General features: G+C 50.9%; 1 protein-coding gene across 3 annotated transcripts in view; it reads left to right on the forward strand.

Moving 5' to 3' along the window:
- MARK4 (microtubule affinity regulating kinase 4) overlaps positions 1 to 22,991 on the forward strand; it is a 53,685-nt gene that overhangs the window by 25,040 nt on the left and 5,654 nt on the right. For all 3 annotated transcript variants that reach the window (XM_030795813.1, XM_030795812.1, XM_030795814.1), the window contains exons 9-15: positions 1,842 to 1,961; positions 2,467 to 2,566; positions 4,322 to 4,431; positions 4,523 to 4,679; positions 11,367 to 11,584; positions 19,035 to 19,138; positions 22,655 to 22,933. In XM_030795813.1, coding sequence (XP_030651673.1) covers positions 1,842 to 1,961; positions 2,467 to 2,566; positions 4,322 to 4,431; positions 4,523 to 4,679; positions 11,367 to 11,584; positions 19,035 to 19,138; positions 22,655 to 22,933 — 1,088 coding nt within the window. The remainder of the gene's footprint in view (positions 1 to 1,841; positions 1,962 to 2,466; positions 2,567 to 4,321; positions 4,432 to 4,522; positions 4,680 to 11,366; positions 11,585 to 19,034; positions 19,139 to 22,654; positions 22,934 to 22,991) is intronic.

A 22,991-nucleotide genomic window follows, 5' to 3' on the forward strand; every position in this document is an offset into this window, starting at 1 on the left:
AGCGGTGCAGTCACAGCTTACTGCAGCCTCAACCTCCCGGGCTCAAGCAATCCTCCTGCTTCAGCCACCCGAGTAGCTGGGACCACAGGCATGTACCACCACACCTGGCTAATTTTTGTATTTGTTGTAGAGACAGAGTCTCTACAGGCTGGTCTCAAACTCGCGGGCTCAAGCGATCTTACCCCCTCGGCCTCCCAAAGTGCTGGGATTATAGACATAAGCCACCACGCCTGGCCTATTGCAGTTTTTTATTCAGATGGAAAGAGCTCCTCCTGGTCTGCCAAGCCATGGATTTATCTTATTTTTCACAGCTTTGGTAGGGCCTCTCATAAAAGGCCCGTAAAGAGAAAGCCAGCAGATAAATCCATGAATGGCCTTGAGGAGTCTCTTTGGACAACAGGCATGGCTGGGGGAGGGGAGAGACGAGAAGGCAGGAGAGGCAGTAGGGACTCCTCCCCCTTGAGTGAATCTCATGTTTACATACCGCTCTCTGGCTCTGGGCCAGGCATGTGGTAAGCATTTTACAGATTTTTTTTTTTTTTTTTTTTTTTGAGACGGAGTCTTGCTCTGCTGCCCAGGCTGGGGTGCAGTGGTGCAATCTGGGCTCCCTGCAACCTCCGCCTCCTGGGTTCAAGTGATTCTCCTGCCTCAGCCTCCTGAGTAGCTGGGATTGCAGGTGTCCGCTACCACACCCAGCTAATTTTTGTATATATATATATTTTTTAGTAGAGATGGGATTTCGCCATGTTGGCCAGGCTGGTCTCGATCTCCTGACCTCAGGTGATCTGCCCACCTCAGCCTCCCAAAGTGCTGGAATTACAGGCGTGAGCCACCACACCCGGCCACATTTTTACAGATGTTAACTCACTTGTACCCTGGCAGCAAGCGTGTGAAGTGGGTCCTGTAATCCCTTTCACAGATAAGGAGACTGAGGCCCCAGTGGCTGACTCACTTACCTACCTCCCTCTTACCTGACTTAAAGAATAAACTCCCCTTTTTTTTTTTTGAGACAGAATCTCGCCCTGTCACCCAGGCTGGAGTGCAGTGGTGTGATCTCAACTCACTGCAACCTCCACCTCCTGAGAGTTTAAGTGATTCTCGTGCCTCAGCCTCCCAAGTAGCTAGGACTACAGGCAGCCACCACCACACCCAGCTAATTTTTGTATTTTTAGTGGAGATGGGGTTTCACCATGTGAGCCAGGCTGGTCTCGAACTCCTGACCTCAGGCAATCTGCCTGTCTCGGCCTCCCAAAGTGCTGGGGTTACAAGTGTGAGCCACCGTGCCTGGCCAGATAATAAACTTTCTCTGCAAGTTTTCCTCTGAATGAAAAGTTATGTAGCTTAAATTTTTTTTTTTTTTTTTGTAGAGGCAGGCTGGTTGTTCAGGCTGGTCTTGAACTCCTGGGTTCAAGCGATCCTCCTCCCTCGGCCTCCCAAAGTGTTTGGATTACAGGTGTGCACCACCATGCTCAGGTCATTTTTTATTTTTTTGTAGAGATGAGGTCTCCCTGTGTTGCCCAGGCTGTTCTTGAACTCTTGGGCTCAAGCGATCCTCCCATCTTGGCCTCCACGCCTGGCCAAGAATTTTTTTTTTTTTTAATTGCAGCGTCCGTATGATGTTCCCATTTTATGACAGGGAACTGAGGTCAGGAGAAAGGAATGGGGTTTTGCCTACCTCGTCAAGGGCTGGGACTCAGAGCTTCTGTCACTTCTATCAAAGGGGCTGGGACAGATTGTGTGTGTGTGTGTGTGTGTGTGTGTGTGTGTGTGTGTGTGTGTGTGTGTGTGTAATAGGTGGGGGGTGGGGCAGACCCCCTCCTCCAGTAACCCTATCCCTGCAGGAGCTGCGGGAGCGAGTCCTCAGAGGGAAGTACCGGGTCCCTTTCTACATGTCAACAGACTGTGAGAGCATCCTGCGGAGATTTTTGGTGCTGAACCCAGCTAAACGCTGTACTCTTGAGGTGAGCCCAGCCTCATAGCCAGCGGGGGCCCTTCTCGTCTCCTGACTCCCCTAAACTCTGCCTGCCCCCACCCACAAAAGCCTTCTTGACACACTTTTCCTCTCCCGTGCCCACCGAAGATCTGCTGCTGGTGAGTGGGGGTAGACAGGCCGTCCAGGGAAAAGCTCCCAGGCCTGTCCTGACGCCACCCCCCCAACAGGCTCACCCACTCCCTGCCTTGCCAGTAATTAGCTAATGAGCTCCTAGGATGATTACAGGGTGCCAGGGACCCAGATGATGCGGAGGAGGGAGGGTGGCATCAGGAGGCTCCGGCAGGGGACGCGGGAGAGAGAGAGGCCCAGGAGGCGCTATCTCTTAGGAAGCCCGCAATTCTGGGTGTTAGTCCTCGGAGGTTTGGGGCAGGGCCGGTAGCCCCACCTGGGGGCCCCTGGGAGGTGGGAAGCTGTATGATTTCGGGTTCCTTCTGACACCTGTCTTCCGCCTTCCCTGCTCCCGATGCCTGCAGCAAATCATGAAAGACAAATGGATCAACATCGGCTATGAGGGTGAGGAGTTGAAGCCATACACAGAGCCCGAGGAGGACTTCGGGGACACCAAGAGAATCGGTGAGGGTCAGGGAGAGCCATCCTGTCACCCAGGATGGAGTGCAATGGCGCAATCTCGGCTCACTGCAACCTCCGCCTCCCAGAATCAAGAGATTCTTGTGCCTCAGCCTCCCAAGTAGCTGGGACCACAGGTGCCTGCTGCCATGCCCTGCTAATTTTTGTTATTTTTAGTACAGACAGGGTTTTGCCATGTTGGCCATGCTGGTCTCAAACTCCTGACCTCGGGTGATCTGCCTGCCTTAGCTTCCCAAATTGCCGGGATCACAGGTGTGAGCCACTGTACCTGGCCCATGTTCGCTTTGATATTAAGACATAAAAAGAGACCAGGCGAGGTGGCTCATACCTGTAATCCCAGCACTTTGCGAGGTCGAGGTAGGAGAATCACTTGAGCCCAGGAGTTGGAGACCAGCCTGGCCAACATAGGGAGACCCTGTCTGTACAAAAAAATAAAAATAAAAAATTAGCCAGTTGTGGTGGTGTGCACCTGTAGTCTCAGCTACTCAGCAAGCTGAGGTAGGAGGATCCCTTGAGCCCATCGATTTGAGGCTGCAGTGAGCTATGATCATGCCACTGCACTCCAGGCAACAGAGTGAGACCGTGTCTCAAAAAAAGAAAAAAGGGCCAGGCGCAGTGGCTCACGCCTATAATGTCAGCACTTTGGGAGGCTGAGGCTGACAGATCACCTGAGGTCAGGAGTTCGAGACCAGCCTGGCCAACATGATAAAACCTCGTCTCTACCAAGAATACAAAAATTAGACGAGTGTGGTGGCGGGCACCCGTAATCCCAGCTCCTCTGGAGGCTGAGGCACGAGAATTGCTTGAATCCGGGAGGCAGAGGTTACAGTGAGTTGAGATTGCGCCACTGTACTCCACCCTGGGCGACGAGCAAAATTCCATCTAAAATAATAATAATTACGGCTTTTACCATTAAATGGCAAAAACCAGAATTACTTTTGCATCAACCTAATTATATTAATAGGTTGAACACAACAAAAAGTTGAACCATATGAAATTGCCATTTTATTGGTTTAAAATTGTCAGTACCACCAATTTTGTATGGTTTAACCTAATAGTGATAATTTATTCTGCCACATAACTAAAATGAATAGAGTAGGCAGCCTTCAGGCACAGTTGGATCCAGGTGCTCAGAGACAGTTGTTGGGAATGTTTTCTGTGATAGCTTTTTCCCAGGCTGCTCTCCAGGAGGCAAGATCTGGGTCACATGCCTTCAATGAACCAGTCAGTGTGGCTTTGGGTGTAGAACGCACTAATTAGCCAGACCTGGGTTATCCACCTGCCTTAGGGTTGGAGCAGGGGAGCCATCCACGTGATCTGAGTGGAAAGAATGTTCTTTCAAAGGAAATCAACATGCTGTTGGGAAGGGAAGATGGGTACTGGACAGGTCAAAGAGCAGACACCGCTGAATGACACAGAAATGGGTGGGAGTGGGCCAGGTGCGGTGGCTCATGCCTGTAATCCCAGCACTTTGGGAGGCCCAGGTGGGTGGATTGCTTGTGCCCAGGAGTTTCAGACCAGCCTGGACAACATGGCAAAACCCTGTCTCTACTAAAAATACAAAAACCGAGGTGGGAGGATCAGCGGAGCCTGGGGAGGCCGAGGCTGCAGTGAGTTGTGATCGTGCTACTGCACTCCAGCCTGGCTGACAGAGTGACACCCTGTCTCAAAAATAAAGAGAAATGGGTGGAAGTTAAAGTTTCTGGGAGTCTGAAACTTCTCTCCATCCCCCCCTCCCAGAGGTGATGGTGGGTATGGGCTACACACGGGAAGAAATCAAAGAGGCCTTGACCAGCCAGAAGTACAACGAAGTGACCGCCACCTACCTCCTGCTGGGCAGGAAGACTGAGGTCAGGGGGCGCCAGGGGCCCTTGGGAACGCGTGATGCCTGGGTGGAGGGACTTCGGGTGCAGAAGAGCCTCATCTGTCATCCTCTCGCAGGAGGGTGGGGACCGGGGCGCCCCAGGGCTGGCCCTGGCACGGGTGCGGGCGCCCAGCGACACCACCAATGGAACAAGTTCCAGCAAAGGCACCAGCCACAGCAAAGGGCAGCGGAGTTCTTCCACCTACCACCGCCAGCGCAGGCATAGCGATTTCTGTGAGTATCAGCCCCACGCCCTCACGCGCCCTCCTCCTCCCCAAGGCCCAGACTTAGAGTTATGTCAGGGTTCTCTGATTGGCAAGCAACAGAAACCCACTGGAGCTAACCTCAGAGAGGGAGGAATGTCTTATAAAGACACAGGGCATTGCATGGAACTTGGAGGCAGGAATGCACAGCCAGGCTCAGGAAGGGATTAAAACCGGAAAAGCAGCCAGACCCAGAGCAGACACTCTCTGTCTTGCTTCCTCTCTGCTTGTGTGGTTTTTCCTTTGTTTCTTACTTACCTCATCCTATCTTTCTTCCTGATCTCCCAGCTCCCCGAATTTTTTTTTTTTTTTTTTTTTTTGAGATGGAGTCTCACTGTGTCCTCCAGGCTGTAGTGCAGTGGTGTGATCTCGGCTCACTGCAACCTCTGCCGCCCAGGTTCAAGCGATTCTTCTGCCTCAGCCTCCCGAGTAGCTGGGATTACAGGCGCCTGCCATAACGCCTGGCTAATTTTTGTATTTTCGGTAGAGACGGGGTTTCATCATGTTGGCCAAGCTGGTCTTGAACTCCTGACCTTGAGATCCACCCTCGGCCTCCCAAAGTGCTGGGATTACAGGTGTGAGCCACTGCGGTTCTCCTCCCTCACCCTCCCAAGTAGGTGGGATTACAGGCACCTGCCACCACACCTGGCTAATTTTTGTATTTTTAGTAGAGACGGGGTTTCACCGTGTTGGCCAGGCTGCTCTTGTACTCCTGACCTCGTGATCCGCCCACCTCAGCCTCCCAAAATGCTGGGATTACAGGCGTAAGCCACCACACCCAGCCCCCGATTTCTTACCTTAGAGACCAGTCCAAATGGTAACTGGAATCTTTTTGGTCCAGGATGAAGCTGTGATGTCAGAGTCCAGTTTGAATTAATCCACTGTAACTGGGGCACAGGAGGACACATTGTACAAAGTGGCTGCTGAGAGTCTGCCCTCTGGCTTTGCCTCCACACTGAAGTGAAGGAGGCTCTTCCTAGTGGAAGAGGGCTGGGCAGACAGCTGATTATACCCCACATTCTGCAACTGACAGACATCTCATCTGCTGCAGAAAATGAATAGAGAGTCTGAGTTTAAATCTGGGCCAGGCACGGTGGCTCACGTCTGTAATCCCTCTGGGAGGCCGAGGTGGGCGGATCACCTGAGGCTGGGAGTTTGAGGCCGGCCTGGCCAACATGGTGAAACCCTGTCTCTACTAAAAATACAAAATTAGCTGGGCGTGTTGGTGCGTGCCTATAATCCCAGCTACTCGGGAGGCTGAAGCAGGAGAATTGCTTGAAACTGGGAGGTGGAGGTTGCAGTGAGCCGAGATCATGCCGTTGCACTCCAGCCTAGGCAACAGAGAGACCTCATCTCAAAAAAATTAAAAAAAGAAAAAAAAATGGATACACACCACCATCAGCACCCATTAGGCAAGGAAACTTCCAAGAGGTCCCTTCACCCACACACTTATCAAATTTTAACCCTCTCTGCTATTTTTTTTTAACGGCTTTATTAAGGTTAAAATTCATGTGCTCGCTTCGGCAGCACATATACTAAAAAAAAGGTTAAAATTCATATACCAAACAACGTGCACATTTCAGGCCGGGCATGGTGGCTCACACCTGTAATCCCAGCACTTTGGGAGGCTGAGGGCAGGAGGATTGCTTGAGCCCAGGAGTTTAGACCAGCCTAGGCAACAAAGCAAGACCCCGTCTCTACAAAAAAATTAAAAATTGGCCAGGCGCGGTGGCTCACTCCTGTAATCCCAGCACTTTAGGAGGCCGAGGCGGGCGGATCACGAGGTCAGGAGTTCAAGACCAGCCTGGCCAAGATGGTGAAACCCTGTCTCTACTAAAAATACAGAAAAAGCCAGGCGTGGTGGCGGGCGCCTGTAATCCCAGCTACTCGGGAGGCTGAGGCAGAGAATTGCTTGAACCTGGGAGGTGGAGGTTGCAGTGTGCCGAGATCGCGCCACTGCACTCCAGCCTGGGCCACAGAGTGAGACTCCATCCCCCTCCCCCAAAAAAAATTAAAAATTAGGTGTGGTAGTACACGCCTGTGGTCCCAGCTACTTGGGAGGCTGAGGTAGGGAGACCTCTTGAACCCAGAAGATCGAGGTCGTGGTGAGCTGTGATCGCGCGCCACTGCACTCCAGCCTGGGCGACAGAGCGAGACCTCATCTCAAAAAATAAATTAAAAAGTGCACAATTCAGTGGCTTTAATATATTTACAGAGTTGTACATCTATCATGAGGACCAATTTCAGAACATTTTCATTACCCCAAAAAGAAAATTCACAACCTTTAGCAATCAACTTCCAGGCTGGGCATGGTGGCTCATGCCTGTAATCCTAGCACTTTGGGAGGCTGAGGCAGGGAGATCATCTGAGTGCAGGAGTTCGAGACCACTGGGCAGCATGGCGAAACCCCATCTCCACTATAAAATATAAAAATTAGCTGGGCGTAGTGGCAGGTGTCTGTAACCCTAGCTACTCAGGAGGCTGAGGCAGGAGAATTGCTTGAACCTGGGAGGCGGAGGTTGCAGTGAGCCAAGATTGCGCCACTGCACTCTAGCCTGGGCGTTAAGAGTGAGACTTCATCTCAAAAAAAAAAAAAAAAAAAAAAAAAAAAAAATCAACTTCCAGTCCCCCTTCCACCCTCAGCTTCTAATCTACTTTCTGTGTCGATGAATTTGGCTATTCTAGACATTTCAGGTAAATGGAATTACACGATGTGTGGCCTTCAGTGACTGGCTTCTTTTCATTTAGCAGAAAGTTTTCAAGGTTCATCCATGATACACATATCAGCACTTCATTCCTTTTCATTGCCGAGTAATATTCCATTGCATAGATAGACCACATTTTGTTTATCCATTCGTGAACACGTGGATTGCCTCCACTTTTTGGCTGTTGTGAATGATGCTGCTGTGAACATTTGTATCCATGTTTTTGTGTGGCTGTGTTTTGCCATCATTTCTCTTGGCTACATATCTGAGAGTGGAATTGCTGAGGCATCTGGTAACCCTGTGTTTAATAATAGTTTGAGGAACTTCCAGAGTGTTTTCCATCTCTGTTCGTTTTCCAGCCCCGCTTGTCTACAGGGGTGAAGTTCTTACTCTGGGACAGGTACTAGGCTGTCTGCTTGTCTGATCTTTTTTTTCTCTCTCTTACATATCTGACCTTATTTTTTTTTTAGATCTCTCAGCTCCTAGATTTCTTACTTTTTCGTTTTTTGAGACAGAGTCTTGCTCTGTCGCCCAGGCTGGAGTGCAGTGGCGCGTTGCTGGCTCGCTGAAACCTCAGTCTCCCAGGTTCAACCGATTCTCCTGCCTCAGGCCCCCGAGCTGGGATTACAAGCGCGGGCCACCTCGCCTAGCTAATTTTGTATTTTTAGTAGAGACAGGGTTTCACCATGTTGGCCTGGCTGGTCTTGGACTCCTGACCTGAGGTGATCTACCCGCCTCGGCCTCCCAAAGTGCTGGGATTGCAGGCGTGAGCCACTGTGCTCAGCCGCTCCTAGATTTCTTTTCTTTTCTTTTTTTTTTTTTTTTTGGAGACAAAGTCTTGCTGTGTCGCCCAGGCTGGAGTGCAGTGGCGCAATCTTGGCTCACTACAAGCTCCACCTCCCAGGTTTATGCCATTCTCCTGCCTCAGCCTCCTGAGTAGCTGGGACTACAGGTGTCCGCCACCATGCCCAGCTAATTTTTTGTATTTTTAGTAGAGATGGGGTTTCACTGTGTTAGCCAGGATGGTCTTGATCTGCTGACCTCATGATCCACCTGCTTTGGCCTCCCGAAGTGCTGGGATTACAGGCGTGAGCCACCGCGCCCGGCCCGCTCCTAGACTTCTTACATCTCAGTTTTAGAATCCAGCCCAGGGCTGAGTGCAGTGGCTCACGCCTGTAATCCCAGCACTTCGGGAGGCTGAATTGGGTGGATCACTTGAGCTCTCAAGTTCGACACCAGCCTGGGCAACATGATGAAACCTCATCTCTACAGAAAAATACAGAAATTAGGCCAGGCGCCACGGCTCTTGCCTTGTAATCCCAGCACTTTGGGAGGCCGAGCTGGGTGGATCACCTGAGGTCAGCAGTTTGAGACCAGCCTGACCAACATGGTGAAACCCTGTCTCTACTAAAAATATCAAAATTAGCTGGGTGTGGTGGTGGGCGCCTGTAATCTCAGCTACTTGGGAGGCTGAGGCAGGAGAATTGCTGGAACCTGGGAAGCGGAGGTTGCAGTGAGCTGAGATTGTGCCATTGCACTTCAGCCCAGGCAACAACAGCGAGACTCTGTCTCAAAAACAAAACAAAACAATTAACTGGGCATGGTGGTGTGCACCTGTAATCCCAGCTACTTGAGAGACTGAGGTGGGAGGATGGTTTGAGCCTGGGAGGCCGAGGTTGCAATGAGTCCAGATCGTGCCACTGCACTCCAGCCTGGGTGATAGAGCCAGACCGCCGTGTCTTAAAAAAAAAAAAAAAAAAAAAAAAAAAAAAAATCCAGCCCAAGTGTTAGCTAGAGTCTCCTTGGTCCACTCATCAGGATCAGGATGGAGCTCTGATATCGAGTCCAGCTGGGATTAGTCCGCTGTAATGGGGGCACAGGAGGACACATTGCACAAAGTGGCTGCTGAGAGGCTGTGCTCTGGCCTCCCCTCCACACTGAAGTGAGGGAGGAGAGAGGTGTCAGGGAAGCTGAGACCCAGCACGAGCCCCACATGGAAAGTGGTGCTTCTGCCCTACCCCTACCATTGCTGGAGGTCAAACCATTCCCTGCCCCTGCGTCTTGTCTTCCCCACCTGTAAAATGACAGGGTGTGCTCAGAAAGATCCTAAGGAGCTTGTGACTTTGGTATCATATGGTTAGAACATGGTAACCTTCAGAACTCCCCACACTGAGACCTGAGTTCCAGGGATTCTCAGGGAGAGGGATTGCTGGCAGGTGCCAGGTATCTGTCATTGTCATTGTAGAGCTCTCAGCTTGTGGTTCTGGGACTTTTCAGCATGTATTGCTCCTGAGGATGTAACAAGCAGACCTTCTGCCTCTTTCAAGTTTGAGATCACTTTTCACCCCCGGGTTCTAAAACAGTAGATTCCTAAGATGTTCGAAGGGACCAGAATTATTTTGTGTTGCTTTTGAAATTGTTCATACAGTTACATCCTTGAAAATGTGTTAGTTTGGAAAGGATAGACAGTGAAAAAGTCTTCATCCAACACATATCCCTAGCTCCCAGTTTCTCAAATACAGCGACTGTTATGGTTTTTTTTGTTGTTTTTGTTTTTGTTTTTGTTTTGTTTTTTGACGGAGTCTCACACTATTGCCAGGCTGGAGTGCAAAGGTGTGATCTCTGCTCACTGCAACCTCTGCCTCCCAGGTTCAAGCGATTCTCCTGCCTCAGCCTCCCGAGTAGCTGGGATTACAGGCACACGCCACCACGCCCAGCTAATTTTTGTATTTTTAGTAGAGACGGGGTTTCACCATGTTAGCCAGGCTGGTCTCGATCTCCTGACCTCATGATCTGCCCGCCTTGACCTCCCAAAGTGCTGGGATTACAGGCGTGAGCCACTGCACCTGGCCCTGTTATGGGTTTTATGTGAATTCCTTTGGAGAGATTTTATTCATAAACAAACATGTAAAGAGATAAATATGGGGCCGGGGGCGGTGGCTCACGCGTGTAATCCCAGCACTTTGGGAGGCCAAGGTGGGAGGATTGCTGGAGTCCAGGAGTCCAAGACCAGCCTGGACAACATGGCGAAATCCTGTCTCTACAAAAAAAAAATACAAAAATTAGCTGGGCATGGTAGTGTGTGCCTGTAATCCCAGCTACTTGGGAGGCTGAAGTAGGAGGAGGGCTTGAGCCTAGGAGGCCGAGGTTGCAGCGAGCTGAGGTCACACCAGTGTACTTCAGCTTGGGCAACAGAGTGAGATCCTATCTCAATAAAAAAAAAAAGAGAAGGAAACTAAAGATATATAAAAACAATAAGTAAATTCTCCCCTTTTGAAACAAGTTATAGTCCTTTGGAGATATTCATATATAAGCAAGTAGATATAGATACACACTTTTTTGCTTTTGTAGACAAATGAGAACATTGTTGACCCATCTCTTCATCTCTTGTCTTGCCTTTTCTACTTTCCAGTCTATCATGAAGATCATTCTGTATTGGTGCATAAAGTGCTTCGTTATTCTTTTTTATAGCTGCATAATTTTCCACTGTGGAAATACCTTGACTTATCTAGTCATTCCCCTACTAAGGGGCATTTAGGCTGTTCCCAGTCTAATGGTGCAGGCCGGGTGGGGTGGCACACGCTTGTAATTCCAGCTACTTGGGAGGCTGAGGCAGGAGAATTGCCTGAACCGGGGAGGTGGAGGTTGCAGTGAGCGGAGATCGTGCCACTGCACTCCAGCTTAGGCAACAGAGCCAGACTTTGTCTCAAAAAAAAAAAAAAAAAAAAAAAGGTGCAATGAATAGCCTGTATGTGCATGATGTCATTGATTTGGAGTTTCTAGGTCAGTATACGTGCGTTGGTAATCTTGAGGTAATTTTGACAGATATTGTCAAATCTCTGTCACACAGAGATTGCAGCCTACATGAGGAATTCTCAGGTTCCAACGATCCCCCAGAGTCAGTTCTGGGTTTCCGTGGTGATGCCAGCTCTAAACGGTGCCCCCTCCCCCAGGTGGCCCATCCCCTGCACCCCTGCACCCCAAACGCAGCCCGACGAGCACGGGGGAGGCGGAGCTGAAGGAGGAGCGGCTGCCAGGCCGGAAGGCGAGCTGCAGCGCCGCGGGGAGCGGGAGTCGAGGGCTGCCCCCCTCCAGCCCCATGGTCAGCAGCGCCCACAACCCCAACAAGGCAGAGATCCCAGAGCGGCGGAAGGACAGCACAAGCACCCCTGTGAGTGACCGGGGCTGGGGGCAGGGCTGGGGGCACCGCCCGGGCCACATTCCTCAGGCCCTGCTTTCATTTCATTCCCCAGATGGAACTCCTTCTTATCAACTCCTTCTTACACACATTCATTCCTTCAACAAACATTTATCAAGTGCCTCTGTTTGCCTGAGCTCAGTTTATACACTAACACTTGATGTTAGTGTATAAATTGGTGTCCTGTGTCAAAGAAGTGCCGAATGTACTCATGGCAGAAAGGATTGAATGCAGGAAATTAAGTGCTTTTAAAAATGTGGGAAGGGCCAGGCATGGAGGCTCATGCTTGTAATCCTGGCATTTTGGGAGGCCGAGGCAGGAGGATCACTTGAGGCCAGGAGTTTAAGAAGCATAGTTGGCTGGGCGGGGTTGCTCACGCTTGTAATCCCAGCACTTTGGGAGGCCAAGGCGGGCGGATCACGAGGTCAGGAGATCGAGACCACGGTGAAACCTCGTCTCTACTAAAAATACAAAAAATTAGCCGGGCGTGGTGGCAGGCGCCTGTAGTCCCAGCTACTCGGAGAGGCTGAGGCAGGAGAATGGCGTGAACCCGGGAGGTGGAGCTTGCAGTGAGCCGAGATTGCGCCACTGCATTCCAGCCTGGGCGACAGAGCGAGACTCAGTCTCAAAAAAAAAAAAAAAAAAGAAGCATAGCAAGATGCCATCTCAACTAAAAATCAAAAAAATTAGCCAGGCATCATGTTATGTACCTGTGGTCCCAGCTACTCGAAAGACCGAGGTGGGAGAATCACTTGAGCCTGGGAGGTTGAGGCTACAGGGAGTTGTGTTCCCGCCACTGCACTCCAGCCTGGGTGATGGAGCAAAACCCTGTCTCAGTAAATCAATAAATAAAATATTAATAGTAATTTAAAAAATCAGGCCAGGCGCAGTGGCTTACGCTTGTAATCCCAGCACTTTGGGAGGCAGAGGTGGGCGGATCACTTGAGGTCATGAATTTGAGACCCACCTGGCCAATATGGTGAAACCCTGTCTCTACTAAAAATATAAAAATCAGCTGGGCGTGGTGGTAGGCACCTGTAATCCCAACTACTTGGGAGGCTGTGGCAGGAGAATCACTTGAACCCAGGAGGCAGAGGCTACAGTGAGCTGAGATTGCATTACTGCACTCCAGGATGGGTGACAGAGTGAGACTCTATTTCAAGAAAAAAAAAAACAAAATGCCAGGCGCAATGGCTCACGCTTGTAATCCCAACACTTTGGGAGGCCAAGGCGGGCAGATCACGAGGTCAGGAGATCGAGACCGTCAGGCTAACACAGTGAAACCTCGTCTCTACTAAATATACAAAAAAATTAGCCGGGCATGGTGGCATGCACCTGTAGTCCCAGCTACTCTGGAGGCTGAGGCAGGAGAATCGCTTGAACCCAGGAGGCAGAAGTTGCAGTGAGCCAAGATCACACAACTGTACTCCAGTCTGGGCGACAGAGCAAGACTCCGTCTCAAAAAAAAAAAAAAAAAAAGTCGTGGGAAGCAGCAGCAGCAGCTTCCCCAGCTCCTCAGCTCTTCCGGCATCTACATTCAGTCCCACTCCATGCTCCTCTGCTCTGCACGTGTTCAGGAGCCGCCCCACGTGGCTGTGCCCTTGGCCTTTCGAGGCTGGTCATGGCAGGTTACTACCAGTCAAGTCCCAGCCTTGGCCAGGGTGCACACAGGTGTGAGTCTCAGCCAACTGTGGGCCTAAACTTTTAAAAGTATAGGTCACCTGCCAGGCACGGTGGCTCACACCTACAATCCCAGCACTTTGGGAGGCCGAGGAGGGTGGATCACGAGGTCAAGAGATCGAGACCACCTGGCCAACATGGTGAAACCCCATCTATACTAAAAATACAAAAATTAGCTGGCTGTGGTGGCACATGCCTGTAGTCCCAGCTACTTGGGAGGTTGAGGCAGGAGAATCGCTTCAACCCAGAGGCACAGGTTGCAGTGAGCTGAGATCGCGCCACTGCACTGCAGCCTGGCGACAGAGCGAGACTCTGTTTCAAAAAAAAAGAAAAAAGCATGAGTCACCACTCACACAGACACAAAATAGTTATCTTTTACCATAAGATTTTGCTGTTTAACAAAGAAGTTGGCTGGGCGCAGTGGCTCATGCCTGTAATCTCAGCACTTTGGGAGGCCCAAGGCGGGCGGATCACGAGGTCAGGAGTTCGAGACCAGCCTGGCCACCATGGTGAAACCCCATTTCTACTAAAAATACAAAACTTAGCTAGGCGTGGTGGTGCACGCCTGTAATCCCAGCTACTCAGGAGGCTGAGGCAGGAGAATTGCTTGAACCCAGGAGGCAGAAATTGCAGTGAGCCGAGATCACGCCACTGCACTCCAGCCTGGGTGACACAGCAAGACTCCGTCTCAAAACAAAACAAAACAAAAAAGTCATAAAAATTAAGTTTTTAGTCGGACATGGTGGCTCATGCCTGTAATCCCAGCACTTTGAGGGGCTGAAGTGGGTGGATTGCTTGAGCTCAGGAGTTCGAGACCAACCTGTGAAAAATGGTGAGACCCCTTCCCTACAAAAAATAGAAAAATTAGTCCGGTGTGTTGGTGGCACGTGCTGGTAGTCCCAGCTACTTGGGAGGCTGAGGGAGGAGGATCACTTGAGTCCAGGAGGCGGAGGTTGCAGTGAGCCAAGATCATGCCACTGCACTCCAGCCTGGGAGTCTCCAGAGGGAGACCTTGTCTCAAACAAACAAACAAAAAGTTTTTAAATACTAATTTTTCTCGTACATTCTTGAGAACATTCATCTTTTTAACTTCTTCTTAGTGCTCTTGGTGCCCCTGCGTACTTCCAGTTTATTTTGGTTCTAAACACCCAAGGCAAAGCAAGGTCTCACTGCACGGCTGTTTGCGAGGTAGGGACGTTTCTGCAGAGGTCCTGACCATCAGGAGGCACCCAGCCATGGTGGCTGGTGGTGTCTGGCTGTTACCAGAGTTCACCAGCCTTGACTGGCTTTGGCCGATTGTGACTGGCCTTCACTGGCAGTGCCTGCCAGGGCCCCACTGAAGCTTTGACCACAGTGTCCACCTGTTACCAGTGGCAGCCAGCTGTGGCCAGCATTAACCAGCCTTTACTGGCAGTGTCCAGCCATGACCAGTATTAACCAGCATCAACTGGCTGTGACTGGCTTTGACCAGCCTTGACTGGCTGTGACCACCCTTTGGCCAACGGTATCTGGCTGTGACCAGTGGTGTCTGACCATTACCACTTATGACCAGCTTTAACTGTCCCTGACTGTTGGTGTCTGGCCATGACCAGCCTTAACTGGCTGTGACAGGCTTTGACCAGCAGTGTCTGGCCATGACCAGCAGTAGCCAGCAGCAACTGGCAGTGACTGGCTATGTTTGGTTTGGCCAGCTGTGACCCTGCCACCACCTGTGAGGACTGCTAGTCCAGGTTCAGGGCCCTGGACTCCACGGCTGTGCAGAGCCCGGGGTCAGTACAGGGAGGGGAGTGGAATGTTGTGAGGGAATCCCGTGGGGATGGGCCAGGAGAGGGTGCACCTGAGGACAGATCACTGGCCACCTTACACCAGAAGGGCCTTGGGGAAACAGAGCTTAAAAGCATCAGCTCAACTTCAGGCAGGTGGCACAGGAGGGAGGCAGGGATGCCTGTGTGTCCTGAGTATTCCAGATGAGTACAAACTCATGCCCCTTGGCTCTTCCCCAGCCCCGAGACCTGGAGCTCCACATGGCAGCCTCTGAGGGCCGTGTGTCAGAGAATGATCCACAACGCAGAGAATGGGTGGGAGCGGCAGGGCCAGAGAAGGAGAGGATGAGGTGGGAGCGTGATTAAAGAAAAAAGAAAACAAAATTGTAGGAAGGACTGGAGGAGCGGACAATGGGCGGGATTGGTAGGAACAACAGTTACAACCACACCACAGAACTGACCCAGCAAGGGAGCTGCTCCTTCTGAGGCTGCCCCATCAAGAGCGCATTGTTAGGCTGGGCACGGTGGCTCATGCCTGTAAGCCCAACACTTTGGGAGGCTGAGGCGGTGAATCACTTGAGGTCAGGAGTTCAAGACCAACCTGGCCAGCATGGCAAAATCCCGTCTGTACTAAAAATACAAAAATTAGGGCCGGGCGTGGTGGCTCACGCCTGTAATCCCAGCACTTTGGGAGGCCGAGGCGGGTGGATCACGAGGTCAGGAGATCGAGACCATCCTGGCTAACACGGTGAAACCCCATCTCTACTAAAAATACAAAAAATTAGCTGGGCATAGCGGTGGGCGCCTGTAGTTCCAGCTACCCGGGAGGCTGAGGCAGGAGAATGGCGTGAACCCAGGAGGCGGAGCTTGCAGTGAGCCGAGATTGAGCCACTGCACTCCAGCCTGGGCGACAGAGCCAGACTCCATCTCAAAAAAAAAAAAAAAAAAAAATTAGCCTGGCGTGGTGGTGGCTGCCTGTAATCTCAGCTACTTGGGAGGCTGAGGCAGGAGAATTGCATGAACCCAGGAGGTGGAGGTTGCAGTGAGCTGAGATTGCCCTACTGCACTCCAGCCTAGGTGACAGGGTGGGACTCTGTCTCAAAAAAAACCCAAAAAAAACAAACAAAAAAAACCACATTGTCGTGGCTGTGACCCAAGACGCAAAAACCTCATCCTCCATCAAAAGAGCTTCTTTATGCTCAGAGGGCTGGACAACAGGCACTGGGGCCCTGCTGAAGCAAAGCCCTTCATCTCATAGCCTTGCCTGTGTGAGCTGAAGTCAAAGCAGGCAGGAGAGCAGCTGCTGCCCCATTTCCACCTTCCAAATCTTCATGAATGCAAAGATTGGCAGAACCCAACTTATATGCAGAACCTGAGCTGCAAAGGATTCTGGGAAATGTAGGACTTGGCTTTTCTGCATCTGAGTTCCCAAGAACAGCATAGTACGAAAATATCCTCAACATGGGAACAGGAGAGTGGAGGCAGCTGGACATGGTGGCACACACATGTAGTCCCAGCTACTTGGGAGGCTGAGGTGGGAGGATTGCTTGAGGCCAGGAGTTCAAGACCAGCCTGGGCAACAAGGTGAGATCCTATCTCTTAAAAAAGAGAAAAAGGGTGGAGGCAGTTTGAGAAAGTGGCCGGGCCTCTGAAGCCACGTAGAGTTTGAATTACATTAATGAGCCATGTGACCTTGGGCAAGTAACTTCACCTCTCTGATCTTCAATATCTCACTATGTGAAATGGGCTCATTAAAGAACCTGGGTCATTGTGAGGATCTTGTAAGATCTCATACATGAAGTACTTCACATACTGGCACGGTAAGCACTCAGTGAATGAGAGCTATTGTTATTGCTAAACGAAACCCACACCTTAAGAAGGTAAAAAAGGAAAAGCAAATAAACCTCAAAGAAAGTAGAAGGGACCAGAAGTGGTGGCTCATGCCTGTAATCCCAGCGCTTCGGGAAGCTGAGGCAGGAGGACTGCTTGAGCCCAGGGGTTCAAGACCAGCCCGGACAACACAGACCCTGTCTCTGCCAAAAATGAAAATTAGCTAAGTGTTGTGGCACATGCCTGAGGTTCTAGCTACTTGGGAGGCCGAGGTGAAAGGATCCACTTGAGGCCAGGAGGTCGAGGCTGCAGTGAGCCATGATCACACCACTGCGCTCCAGCCTAGGCATCAGAACAAGACCCCATCTCAAAAAAAGTAGAAGGGAGGAGGCATTAAAGAGAATAAATCAGTGAAGGAGAAGGAAGAGGTACAATAAAGCAACAAAACCTAAAGTTGGTTTTTTTAAAAGATTAATAAAATCAGTCTGGGCCTGGTGGCTCCTGCCCGTAATCCCAGCACTTTGGGAAGCTGAGGCAGGTGGATCACTTGAGGTCAGGAGTTTGAGACCAGCCTGGCCAGCATGGCAAAACCCCGTCTCTACCAAAAATACAAAAAATTAGCTGGGCGTGGTGGTCCACGCCTGTAATCCTAGCTACTCGGGAGACTAAGGCAGGTTCACTTGAACCTGGGAGGTGGAGGTTACAGTGAGCCGAGATCATGCCATTGCACTCCAGCCTGGGCAAAAAGAGTGAAACTCTGTCCAAAAAAATAAATAAAATCCAATGGACCCCTGGTAAAAATCAATTAAGGAAAAAAGACAGCAAACATGAATCACCAGTATCTAAAATGAAAAGGGGAACTTTATTCTAACATTAAAAGATAGTAAGATGATATTAGGGCCGGGCGCGGTGGCTCACGCCTGTAATCCCAGCACTTTGGGAGGCCGAGGCGGGTGGATCACGAGGTCAGGAGATCGAGACCATCCTGGCTAACACAGTGAAACCCTGTCTCTACTAAAAATACAAAAAATTAGCCGGGCGAGGTGGTGGGCGCCTGTAGTCCCAGCTGCTCTGGAGGCTGAGGCAGGAGAATGGCGTGAACCCCGGGGGGCGGAGCCTGCAGTGAGCCGAGATCGCGCCATTGCACTCCAGCCTGGGTGACAGCAAGACTGTGTCGCAAAAAAAAAAAAAAAAAAAAAAAAAAGATGATATTAGGAACTACTTTATGCCAATAAATTTAACAGCTTAGATGAAATGGACACATTACTTTAAAAACACACTGTATCAAAACTGACACAAGAAGAAATAGAAAACCTGAACAGTCTTATATTCTTGTTAAAGAAATTGAATTCGTACTGAAAACCTTCCCTATAAAGAAAATTTCTGGCTCAGATGACTCCCACCAGTGGAATTCTTCCAAACACTTAAAGAAGAAATAACACTAACCTTAGACAAACTTCCAGAGAATAGAAAAGGAGGGCTGTCTTCCTAACATGTTTATGAGGTAGCATAATCCTGATATTCCCTGTGTTCCCAGAGCTCACAGCCCAGTATGGGATGGGGACATATATGAGAACAGACATTGACAGCACAGTGATTGAAGCTGCAGTGGGGAGCCCAGGGGCCTGTGGGAGCCCAACGGAGGCACGTGACAGCCTGGGGCCGGGGGCGGTGGTAGATTATGAACTGACACCTGAAAGATATGTAGGAGTGAGTCAGGGGAAAAGGTAGGAGGAATGTTCTAACAGGTGAGACAGCCCAGTGCACAGGCTAGGCACAGTGACAGAATGTGGCATGAATAAGTACATTAGCAAACATTTGGTGTGGCTGGGCTGGACCTCAAGAAGGTGGGCATTGCTGGGAGAAGAGCGGTGGACAAGGATGCCCCCTGGAAACCTTCCCTGCCTTGTTTTCCCTCAGTGTCCCCCTCTTCTCCAGTCTCCAGGGGTCTCCCTTGACTCAGCCTTCGTGGCTGGGATTACTCATGAACCTTTCACATCTTTGGGACCTTTCACCATCTCCTACTCACCCTGGGTTCCCACATGAGCCCCTGACTTATTCATCGATGGGGAGGGCAGAGAAGGGAAGAGGGAGAAGCTCAGGGGCATGTCTTCACCCCGTCACTCCCTTCCTGGCCGTGTCTCCTGCAGAACAACCTCCCTCCCAGCATGATGACCCGCAGAAACACCTACGTTTGCACAGAACGCCCGGGGGCTGAGCGCCCGTCACTGCTGCCAAATGGGAAAGAAAACAGGTACGGAGGGGGCAGCAACAACGTGAGGGGTGGGAAGTAGGGGGTAGGTGAACAGGACCTCCCTTGATCTGAGATGATAGGCATTGGAGGCTGGTGCCATGGGGACCAGAGAGTGAGTGTATCTGCCCTGCCCTTGGCAGAATTGACCCATGTACCCCCCTGAAAATCCTCCCCACTTAATTAATTAGTCTTCAGCACCAGGAAAGCAGTTGGCCCTGTTCTCCGCCTACAAGCCTTGGGAACCTGAATTGATTTTTTGAATGATCCATTTTTAGAACTCGAGAGAAGCCCCAGAATGTCACAGCTTCAGCATCATCTGGTTGGCTGGTTTTCCAGCTTGTTGGCCTGAGTCTGTGAGGTCTCTTCCAGCTGGCAAGGGAGAGAAACCAGTTCAGAATGGCTGGAGCATAGAGAGGGAAGGGATTGGTTCACATCACAGGACAAGGCCAGCTAGAATGGGGCCGGCTCCAGGATGAGGACACTGCCGCCCACCAGGACTGTAGGGCAGGTTGATGGCCAACACCAGGGCACACCCTGGGATGTACCTGATTAGTGGGTGCAGGTGTTCCCACTGGGTGTGGGCAGGGGAACGGGGTAGTTAACAGTCACGATTCTGGCCGGGCGCGGTGGCTCACGCCTGTAATACCAGCACTTTGGGAGGCTGAGGCGGGTGGATCACAAAGTCAGGAGATCGAGACCATTCTGGCTAACATGGTGAAACCCTGTCTCTACTAAAAATACAAAATAAAAAAAAAATTAGCTGGGCGCGGTGGCGGGCACCTGTAGTCCCAGCTGCTCGGGAGGCAGAGGCAGGACAATGGTGTGAACCCGGGAGGCGGAGCTTGCAGTGAGCTGAGATCACGCCACTGCACTCCAGCCTGGGCAACAGAGTGAGACTCCGTCTCAAAAAAGTCACGATTCTGTGAATACTCAGTTCTGAGTTTGAATCTTACCTCTGTGCTCACACTGCTAGCGGAATGACTGGGTAAATCTCTGAGCCTCTGTTTCCTCCTCCGTAAAATGGGCTTGATGCTGGCTGGGCGTGGTGGCTCACGCCTATAATCCCAGCACTTTGGGAGGCCGAGGTGGGCAGGTCACCTGAGGTCAGGAGTTCGAGACCAGCCTGGCCAACATGGTGAAACCCTGTCTCTACTAAAAATACAAAAATTAGCCAGGAATTGTGTCATGTGCATGTAATCCCAGCTACTCAGAAGGCTGAATGAGGCAGGAGAATCACTTGAACCTGGGAGGCAGAGGTTGTAGTGAGCTGGGATTGCGCCACTGCACTCCCGCCTGGGCCATACAGCAAGACTCTGTCTCAAAAAAAAAAAAAAAAAAAGGCCGGGCGCAGTGGCTCACACCTGTAATCCCAGCACTTTGGGAGGCTGAGACAGGCGTATTACGAGGTCAGGAGATCAAGACCATCCTGGCTAACATGGTGAAACCCCATCTCTACTAAAAATACAAAACATTAGCCGGGCGTGGTGGTGGGTGCCAGTAGTCCCAGCTACTCGGGAGGCTGAGGCAGGAGAATGGCATAAACCTGGGAGGCGGAGGTTGCAGTGAGCCTAGACTGTGCCACGGCACTCCAGTCTGGATGACAGAGTGAGAATCCGTCTCAAAAAAAAAAAATAGGGCTGATGCTGTCCACTTCCAGGCCCCATTATAGAGATCCAATAGAGATCGGGTGTGTCCTGTACCTGGCACTGGGTCTGATGCTTAGGAGGCCTTCATTCAGTGACTGAGAGTGCTTTTTTTTTGGTGGTTATCAAATAATAATAGTGAACATTCATGAAGCAGCAGCTACATGCCAGGCTTCTATGTCTATTGCCTGGCTCAGTGCCCCTAACAACTCTGTGAGGTAGATCCTAATATCTCCATTTTACAGCTGAGGACATAAGGCACAGAGAGGTTAAATAACTTGTCCAAGGCCACACAGCTGGTAAGTCAAGAAGCAGATTCCAGACTGACTCCAGAATCTATTTGTAATCACTGTTAATACATGGCCTTCCAGTCCTGCTCAAGAGACAGTGGAACAGTTAAATTACAGACTGAGACCAAAAAAATCGAAAATTAAAAAAGATTTTAGAAACAAAAAAAAAATAAAAAGTATAGACTCAGCTGCTGTAACAAAAACAAAGAGATCCCAGGGTAGAGTAATTTAAATAAAAAGGAGGTTTAGTCCGGAGGGTCCTCCAAGGACCCAGGTAAGTTCTTCCAGCCCCAACATGAGTTTCCAGCTCTGGGACTGAGGCTGCTGCACCAGCTGCCATCATTTCCCAATCAGCAAGAAGTGGGGAAAGAGTAGGGGACAAGCAACAACTCTTTGTAAAGGCATCACCCAGAGATGGTACAGAGCACTTCTGCTTATATCCCATTGGCCGGAGCATGGTCACATGACCATCCCTAGCTGCAAGAGAGTCTGGGAAATGTAGTCTCTGGCTGGGTGGCCATGTGCAGTGCTCATACTCTTAGGGGTTTGGTTACCAAGAGTGAAACAGGGAGGATGGATTCTAAGGGAGAAGTAAGAGCCTCTGTCACAATCAGGATTCTTCTCTGAGATCCAGGCTGGGCCTGGAGTCCCTGGGAGGATAGAAATTGGAGGTCTGGGCTGGGTGCGGTGGCTCACACCTGGAATCCCAGCACTTTGGGAGGCCAAGGCCAGTGGATCACCTGAGGTCAGGAGTTTGAGACCAGCCTGGCCAACATGGTGAAACCCCATCTCTATTGAAAATACATAAATTACCCAGGCATGGTGCTGCATGCCTATAGTCCCAGCTACTCAGGAGGCTGAGGCAGGAGAATCACTTGAACTCAGGAGGCAGAGGTTGCAGTAGCCAAGATTGCCCCATGGCCCTTCAGCCTAGGTGACAGAGTGAGACTCTGTCTCAAAAAAAAAAAAAAAAAAATTAGCCAGGCATGGTGGCACATGCTTGTAATCCCAGCTACTCAGGATGGTGAGGCAGGAGAATTGAACTCAGGAGATGGAGGTCTGGCCCCTGTTGTCGACTAGGAGGGTCGGAGGGGCTGGAGGAGGGTCCTGGGACAGTGGAACCCCCACTGCCAAAATTATTGTAGTGAATACAGGTATCCTTGACTTTTACATTTATCTCTTTCCTGATTTTAGATGATGAGAGTTCAGATAGCAAAGTGTTTGCCAAGTTGATTTGGTTCCTGAGGTTCTGGCAAATAGCAAGGAAGTCACCCAAAAATGTCTGTGCATCTATTCAGTTGCTGCGTTTGGAGAGAGGAGAGTTGTGATAGGAGATGATTTGGAGGGGATAGATTTTGAAGAAGGGACAGTTTGAAGAAGGGGTAATAGGAGAGGAGAGAGTCAGTAAAATAATGCTAAGATTGTATAGTGCACAGCCTGCACAACTGTACGTTGCTGCCCTGTCTCTGAGTTCCAGGCTGGTTGCAGTTCCTGGTCTCAGGACAGGAATGTGAAGAATCAAAGGGACTGGGGTCCTGGCCTGCCTCAGTCCCCCACCCTGACTTGTCTGTCTCTGCCCACAGCTCAGGCACCCCACGGGTGCCCCCTGCCTCCCCCTCCAGTCACAGCCTGGCACCCCCATCAGGGGAGCGGAGCCGCCTGGCACGCGGTTCCACCATCCGCAGCACCTTCCACGGTGGCCAGGTCCGGGACCGGCGGGCAGGGGGTGGGGGTGGTGGGGGTGTGCAGAATGGGCCCCCTGCCTCTCCCACACTGGCCCATGAGGCTGCACCCCTGCCCGCCGGGCGGCCCCGCCCCACCACCAACCTCTTCACCAAGCTGACCTCCAAACTGACCCGAAGGTGAGCTCTGCGGGGATGGCAGGGGCAGGGCGGGGCGGGGGGGCTGATGGGAGCTAAC

Source organism: Nomascus leucogenys, chromosome 17 (genome assembly GCF_006542625.1).
Source record: "Nomascus leucogenys isolate Asia chromosome 17, Asia_NLE_v1, whole genome shotgun sequence".
Lineage (NCBI taxonomy): Eukaryota > Metazoa > Chordata > Mammalia > Primates > Hylobatidae > Nomascus > Nomascus leucogenys.